This window comes from Pistacia vera, unplaced genomic scaffold (genome assembly GCF_008641045.1).
Source record: "Pistacia vera cultivar Batoury unplaced genomic scaffold, PisVer_v2 Contig1179, whole genome shotgun sequence".
Taxonomy (NCBI): Eukaryota; Viridiplantae; Streptophyta; class Magnoliopsida; order Sapindales; family Anacardiaceae; genus Pistacia; species Pistacia vera.
In genome coordinates this window covers 845-9,328 of record NW_022195225.1, presented here as the reverse complement: position 1 = coordinate 9,328, position 8,484 = coordinate 845, and the positions used below count along the sequence as shown (strand labels likewise).

Here is an 8,484-nt window from a genome sequence, read left to right as displayed (position 1 = left end):
AAAAATTTATAAAAATACTCTCCTAAGTTTATTAATTTACTAAACACTCCTATAATAAAAACATTAAAAATTAACAAAAATACTCACATCCACCCATTAATTATCGACAACTGGTTACCATCGTCAGAGGATGACTGGAGTCGTCATATCGACACATGATCGACTGAATTTGGTTGATTGTGCACCAATATGACATTTTCTAGTTAGATTTACCATAGATGTGGTCAGAAAATATCAAATCTACGGCTAGATCTGACCTTTGGTACTCAACGACAGCTAAAGATATGGTCTTTGTTGACGATTAGCTACGGCCAAAGATCTGGCTGTCAACGACCAGATCTGTGGCCGTAGATTTGACATTTTCTGGCCAGATCCACGGTAGATTTGACTGAAAAATGCTAGATCGATGCACTACTAGCCAAATATAGCCGGTAGTGTGTCATTATACCAGATTTCGACCACCTGTCGGTGGTGGTGGCTGGAATTTGACAAATATGGATGAGTGAGGGTGTTTTTGTCAATTTCTAAATTTTTTTTGGGTGGTGTTTAGTTAAATTAACAAACCTATAGGGCTTAAAAATAATTGAATAAAATATAAAAATGAAAACAAATGTGTATTTTGAATAGAATAAGGATAAGATAATGCAAAAATACTGAAACAAACGCACGCTTAATTTTTTGGTTACGGTTCTTTTGAATTTAACCCAAAGTGTGGTTTTATATTATAAGGGTGGTCCAACTGTATCTTTTGTGTTAGAATTTTTGTTATCGGATTCTATGGAGTTTTGGTTGGTTACATTTCTCATTCATAACCAAAGCAAGAGCAAGAAACAAATTAAGTGATCCACATACAAACAAATTCAATCTGGTTTGGCTTCTTGGAAATTTAAGGTTTGCAAAAACAATTTCAAATCCTATTGATTTCTCTAAGACAGTTGATTTTGGATGAATGAACAAATATCTGATTAATTAAACAAATAGAATCGAATAAGTTTGATGATGAGTCATTCAATTATAGTACTATATTTATTTATATGACCTATACTAATTTAATAATTTGCATGCACACATTGACAGCATTGTGTCATGTCGATCATATGTTGTAACCTGGGGCGGCTTTGTTTTAAACCATACATCATTCTAATTAATCCAAAATTATAATCACAATAATTATCTCCACCTCTCTACTCCTTACAAGTTTTGTTTAAACAACTTTGACTCAAGACAGACAGTGTAGGTAAGTTTGGGTGTGTTTGTTTTTATTATTTTGGTTGGATTTTTAAAAAAGTAAGAGTGTGATAGTTATTACGACGTAAGATTTAAAAATTAACAAAAATACCTTCTTAAATTTGTTAATTTACTAAACACTTATTAATAAAACATTAGAAATTAACAAAAACACTCTCACCCACCCACCCATTAAATACCGATAACTAGCCACCATTGCCGAAGGGTGGTCGAAGTCGCCGTATTGGCACACGATCGACTGGATTTAGCTGGTCCTGCATTGATATGACATTTTCCAACCAGATCCACTGTGGATTTGGCCGCCTTTGATCATCAACGACGGCCAAAGATCTAGCCTTTTTCGACAAGATTGACGGTAGATCTAGCCACAAAAAGTTAGATCGACGCACTACTGGCCAGGTCTAGTGGTAGTGTGCCGTTCTACCAGATTCCAGCCACCTGTTGGTGGTGATAATTGAAATCTAGCAAATGTGGGTGGATGAGGGTCTTTTTTGTCAATTTCTAAACTTTTTTTAGGAGAGTGTTTAGTTAAACTAACAAACCTAGGAGGTTTAAAAATAATTAAATAAAATAGAATAAGATTTTCAGAATAAAGAAACAAATGTGTATTTTAGATAGGATAGTGCAAAAATACTTAAACAAATTGTGTTCGAATGCTGAATTCTAGTGATGTTCAACCAAAACAGTAGAGAAAGCATCCAAAAGGCGCTTCGTTATTCTCTAGAGTAATTATATTTATAGTAGGATGAGGTTTCAGCAAAATCCAGCTGCAATTGAGCCAATTTCCACTTATTTACAATAAAAAGTTCCTTTTCAATTTGAAACTTGGAAACATCAAGACAGCGCTTCTCTACATCTTTGAACTATTTTAGGTTTCATTAGATTTTACATACATACATTGAATCAAAACGAGTCGAATATGTTGAAAATCTTACCTTTGATGAGATTCCAGGCCCTCTGGTTAGTCTTAATGTCATGTAGTAGGATCACTAGAAGACCAATGGACTCAAGTTTTGCAGCTTCCCATGTACGATAAAGAATTTGAAAATTCTGGGAAACCTAAAATTTAAAATGGCAAAGTAACTGTGATTACTTACCTCCTTTGCCTGAACTCTGTTCCATGTCAATTTGTGCTAGCCATGGTCGCTTGAGCTCAGAAGACTCATACTCCGGTGAAGGCTTGACTTCTGATGAAGAACAAGACTGGGGAACAGAAAAAGAAATGTTGCTTGTGCTCTGCTTCTTAGCTGCTGAAGATTCAGCTGTGGAGCACAAATCTTCATCCGCTCTTGCGTTCCCAGCTTTCTTGTTGTGATTAGGCATTTCATTTTGGTATGGCCTTTCTTCTTCCACATCTTTTGGTCTCTTCCTACAAGGCGGACTATTCTTGCCAATTTGAAATGAGGGCACCCTCTGATCATTAGATGAAATAGTAGGACAAGGAGTCTTTTCCCTTGTGGCAACTTTTTGAATGGCAGAAGTTTGAATACAATCAGAATTATCGATAACAACTTCATTTGTCTCACTTGAGTTTGTAGCCCTGGCTGCAGCTTCCATTTCCCACATTTTGAATATTGCTTGGGTTAAACGTTCTCTCGCTAAGTCTAAGTCTATCATGGGTTTCGGATAGTTTAATCCCAACTCAATCCCAGCAGCTTTAAGAACAGTAACGGGTGCGTCCCAAGGATGATGGATCCATTCAGTCGGCATTCTAGCTAGCTCAGGCAGCCAGTGTCTCACATACTCACCTTCTGGGTCAAATTTGGACCCTTGAATCTGACTCCCAAAAAATTCAAAATAATGAGGTACAAGCACAAGACTCTTAAAACAACTGTCTCAGTTAATAAAATTTAAGCTCTCAATATCATCAGCTAAAATGACTCCATTCCACGAAACGAGAGATATCCAGACTCTGTACGATCATAAATGCATTTTATTTTCTTTCAGCAACTAGTGAATTCCATATTATGCAAGGGGGAGTTTTCAAAGATATTATTTCAAACATCATAAACATTTTTAGCATTCACTCAAGTTCTTTCTCCTATTTCTAGTTCCAATGTTGGGGGGTATTTCAACATTTCATGTAGATTGGATCAGCTATATCAATATGCATAATGTCATAACACATGTTCATATGATATATGGTAAGGAAAAAATTAGCCACTGAGATCAATAGTGATGACAATAGAAACATGTACCTCAATTTACATATGGGTTAGGATACTAAGACTTAAATTCTTGACTTAGATTTTTGACACCATTGTTCAAAACTCAGAGAACCGCATCAGATTACCACTAATTCTTCTGCATAATCATCAGTAAAAGATCAAATCTGACATACCTCTGGGTTATCTAATCGTTCAAGTTCATGGCCATCTGGTAAGCTGCCAGAGATATACTGCCAACCAAGGATATCACTTTCCAAATCCGCATCCAAAAGCGTGTCCCAGAAATATTTCATTCCCCATCTCCACGGGAGAAGCAGAAACTTCACAGCAAAACTTGAAACAATCACTCTTATTCTGTTGTGTATCCAACCTGTCGCCCAAAGCTCCCTCATTCCAGCATCCACCAATGGGTAACCAGTCCGACCCTGTCTCCAAGCCTTAAAATTGCCCAGGTCAGCATGCCAAGGAAAATATTTCAAACTGCTCAACAATGATCTCTCATGAGTGAATGGAAAGTTAAAACAAAGATAACGGGAGTATTCCCTAAGCCCCATGGCCCGAAGAAAAAGGACCACGCTGTCTTTCCCTTCTAAGTTCGCTTCTTTTGTCCATAGTATCTGCTTCATTCGCACACAGTGGAAAACTTTCCTCACACTTAGCTCTCCAAAATGAAGATATGGAGACAAAAGAGAAGTGGCATTCCCTCCAACCTTATGCCTGTTCTTTGAATAGTGGAGGAGGTGCTGATCAACAAACTCAGTCAGAGCTTTGTCAGCATTGCTCCAACCAGGAGACCATCCTCTTCCTAATAAGGCATTACTGGATTTTTCAGATTCATTTTCAAGACCCAACTCCTCAACAGAACATTTCTCAACTGTTCCTGTCATAAACAAAGAAAAAACTTCTCAACTACTCATTCTTACTGACCTCCATATATAATTTTCGCATGCACACATTTGTAGCCAATTGGCCCAATTCATTCTCCCTGTTCTGCACAGGCATGAACATATTTGTGCAAACATACATGCATGTCCTTCATTTTGCACTTGTGTAAGTTTACAGTTTAGTGGGGCAAGTTATCTCAGATTAAGACCAGGACCATGATGTTGCTATTTTATTTTTGTGCAATTCATAGAACAAGCTGAAAACTTCTCCATTATTCATTCTGCTTGTTCGGATATGTTTCCATTATATATTCAAGCATGTGCTTCACATTAACTCATTCTTGCTAACCTTGACAGAAATAGATAAATAGATTTATGCACATATCTTGCATTGTTACTTCATAATACTTAAGCATACGATTTCCAGGGCCAGGTTAAATTTTGAGGCTCTGAGCCAAAGACAAGGATCATATTGTGGCCACCAAGTATATTATACAAACTAAACTAAACAAACAAACATACATACAAATAAACCCATACATATAACTTCTTGGGTAAGATATAATACTAGGCATAAAACATACATCCATAATGGTACACCAAATATATTGTACAAACAAAAGAAATCTGTCCCTTTAACTAGCATGAAGGTAAACTAGCCCCAAATAAACAGTGGATTTTGTTACTAAGAACCAGATTAAAATACCTTACATACTATTTATATTTACCTGCCGCTGGCACTAAACGCCATGGAGGAAGAACTGAAACAGGTTCTGTTTGCATGTGCAAACATTTGTCCCAATAGGCATCAAAAGTTGTAAAAGCATTCCCTCTTTCATCATATATTTCCCAAGGTTCATACAACAAATCACCATTATAGCTCTGTACTGAAATTCCAAGCTCCAATAGTTTTTCTTTGATGCTGTGGTCACGAACAAGCGAGACAGGATCTGGGATAAAAAAAAGAACAAAGATTAAAAAAAAAGACAAAAATATCAACAATCAAAATATCTAATTAGATTTTGAAAAGAACAAACTCCAGAAAATATCAACCCAAACATGTAACCCATTAAGGAATAGGCCATTCCTTCAAGATCCAATACAGAGCTGAACTCCAACTAACTAGAAGGGTTGTTCTGCAAAGATGATATTGCTCCAGCATAAATTTTGAGAATCTTGGGACATAGTTCTATCTGCTTTTGCTTCATAATGGAGGCATCATGTAGGCTATATCACACGCATACATATCAGTAATTGATTTAACTCAAAGCTTTAATTTTTCATTTTTTACTAAACATTGGCACAACCATACAAACTATAAGATCATGACTATAAATATCAAAACAAACGATCCTTTCCTTCATAGAGTGAAAGAGAATTTCTATGGCAAATTATCCCCCAGAAGCTTCAATTACAACAGTTCATGATCTTCTTACTAACAACTATAAGGATTTTCGATTCAACAACAGTCATTATGGTTCAATTTGACTGAAATTAGTAGAATTATGAAAAACAGAACAGCATATTACATAAAAAAAATCAGAGTTAAATATGATAACTAAATATTTAATAAACAAAGTTCATAAGAATAAAACTTGGTTAAACTGTCTAGAACATACCGTAAAGATGGTTGAATACTACTTTTGTCGCCTTTACCGCATTGATACACTCCAAAAGAGCAGCAAGAGTACTCTGGGTTTTGATCAACACAAGTTCAGCCCCAAGAGATTTTAGGGATTGCCCCAAGTGGGAAAGAGACTGCTTTAGCCACCACCTTGATACTCGACCGGGGTAGAATTGTCCTTCTTCTTTAGGGCACCATATATAGAGAGGAAAGACACTACCATCCCTTGCAGCAGCTGCTAATGCAGGATTGTCCTCAATCCTAAGGTCCCTTCTAAACCATACTATGGTCCTATTGCTATCCATGTTGAGTGACTCAGATCTTCCACTGAAAAAAAAAAGTACTAGATCGTGCAACACTCAGTAATTTCAACACGTGTTTCTTTCAGTCCAGAAGTGTGAATATCAACAAGGAAATCACTAGTAACATCTTCAACGCAACAACTTTATCCTGTTCAGTTCAAGAACACAAAGTAACCAAAAGAGGAACTTTGCAACCTGAGATTTTCCTAAAAGACCAAAAGATGCATACTTGTATCACCAGAAATTCATCCGGTCGTCACCAAAAACGCCAAAACTACCAAATTGAAAATCCCCCAGAAAGCTTTGGCAGTCAAAATTAGTTGTAGCCAATAAAGTCTGAAACAGCGAGCCTATGAAGCTGTGCCTCCACTTCGATGCTACTCTTTGTATCAAAGATATCCAACCTAAATCTAAATTCAATCAAACCTTCCGTACATGTCTGACCAATCCGAAATATCTCCAACTCATAGACCCTGATATTGAAATTCACTATCAGCAACCACAGAATCAAAAACTTCTACAAGAAGAAGCAACCCAAACAAACAAACAACTTCTTAAAAACTCCCAACACGACTCATGCAGTCTTCAACTGAAAATTCTATATACAACTACAAGATCAGACTTCATGTGAGCAGAGAAAATGGATCTGAAACACACCAAAATAATTCCTTAATAATTCACATCAAAGAATGTTATCCACAAACATGTACAACTAGATTACTAAATAAATATAAAATCTAAATCTAAAACGAATACAGAAAATCAAAGGGAAAGGTTAAACAGTTATAATATTGACTAGCTAAATGGAGCAATCTTACCTACTTCGCTATAACCAAAGCAACCCCACAAAAGAAAATTACTCAAGTTTGGTGTAAACGTTGATTGTGTAAATTTATTTAGATGATCTACAGTAACAGTGGTGTATATATAGTGAAAAGCATTAGAAATAATTGAAGTGGGATTGTGTTTTAATGAAGTAATTAAGAAGAGCGGTGTGGTGAGCTGATCTCTGGGCAAAGATGATTTGATAGTGGTGGGGGAAGGAGACATATCTTGTCTGCTGTGTGGATCCAAATCCAATGTAAAATAAGCAGATAAGATTCTCTCTCATGTTTGCATGAGACTTGTGAGTTATTAAACTCACCTTAGCCTCTAGAAGTTGTTAGCCGACTTCCATTAATTTATGAGAAATCCTATCTTTATAAAGACAATACAAATAAGGTAATAAAGTGATGTCAAAAAAAATATATATAAAAAAAAAACAGTAAAAAAAGAGAGAGAAAAAAAAAAGATAATAATTATCTTTGTATATCCATTTCTATTTGTCTTTATAAAACTTATACTGCTCTTAATTTATATTTTTATATTTATAATTTTTTTTTTTCTGCTGATTCTGTTTCCCTGTCAGGAAAGGTAGATTTGCTCACTTGTTTTTTTATTGTATTATTATATGTCATTTTTAGAAATGTGGTTTGAATACAGAACATTAACAAATTGATTAATTCATAACCATTAAGAAAAACGATCGTTAAAGTACAAATTCTGAACGACTATTTATGGTTGATATTACTCGGCTGGCAATACTCAAATTTCTCATTTTTGGCCTGAGGCAGAGAAGTAATTTGTTGCAAAGAACAGTTCAGTTTAAGTTACGAAAGAAAAGGCAAAAATTTTAACACATTTTTGGACCATATTGACTGGTGGTTGAGCATTGATAACGCCCATAAGCCACATGGATCCTTCCTTCTGGCAAATGAATGTCATTTATGGCACAGTAACCTAACACAACTTACTCATCAATTTAAGAAATGATAACTTCAAGGCGCAGGGGTAAAGAGCAGATAGATAATGGATTATTTGTAAAATTTGACAAGTGAAAACTCTGACGAGGATTCTTATTCAATATACGGATATACACCCACTCCAAAACCAAATGCACAAGCTAACTAATTCAAACACCTTTTCTAGGGTTGCAATCAACTCGTTATGTCATTCAGTTGGCTGCAACAAAAAATAAATAACAACATTGCTACACAAGAACTCTGGTGCTTTGTAGACCATTTCTCAAGAGTATGTGCAAAAATCCAGAACTAGGTTCAATTGGAAACTCTGAGGAAGATAGAAACTTAATTATATAATAGTCATTTCATTAACAAGAGTCAAACAGCATAAATGGCCATGAACATATCAAATTTCACCTGAGAAGCATCATGGCAATAAGGAGCCCAAGTCCTACACATCCAGATGCGTCAGCCATG

At 35.7% G+C, this 8,484-nt stretch overlaps 1 protein-coding gene across 2 annotated transcripts; it reads right to left on the bottom strand.

The window, feature by feature from the left end:
- Positions 1–1,950: 1,950 nt before the first annotated feature.
- Positions 1,951–7,369, bottom strand: LOC116108530 (cryptochrome-1-like). Of its 2 annotated transcripts, none has more exons than XM_031394778.1 (5): positions 7,045–7,369; positions 5,920–6,872; positions 5,029–5,250; positions 3,590–4,296; positions 1,951–3,024 (listed from the first exon to the last, which is right to left on the bottom strand). In XM_031394778.1, the coding sequence occupies exons 2-5, from the start codon at positions 6,227–6,229 to the stop codon at positions 2,338–2,340; spliced, it is 1,926 nt and encodes a 641-aa protein (XP_031250638.1). In that variant the 5' UTR covers positions 6,230–6,872; positions 7,045–7,369; the 3' UTR covers positions 1,951–2,337. The 2 variants fall into 2 exon arrangements, with proteins under 2 accessions (XP_031250638.1, XP_031250631.1); XM_031394771.1 differs by having other exon boundaries at positions 5,920–6,699.
- Between the last annotated feature and the right edge of the window lie 1,115 nt (positions 7,370–8,484).

What these genes read in the sequence shown, in the direction of transcription:
- LOC116108530 (XM_031394778.1), bottom strand. Translation starts at nt 6,229, where the DNA reads ATGGATAGCAATAGGACCATAGTATGGTTTAGAAGGGACCTTAGGATT. An exon ending in GCGTTTAGTGCCAGCGGCAG is followed by an intron (nt 4,297 to 5,028) that starts GTAAATATAAAT and finishes TGTTTATGACAG; the next exon opens with GAACAGTTGAGAAATGTTCT. An exon ending in AACGATTAGATAACCCAGAG is followed by an intron (nt 3,025 to 3,589) that starts GTATGTCAGATT and finishes TTTGGGAGTCAG; the next exon opens with ATTCAAGGGTCCAAATTTGA.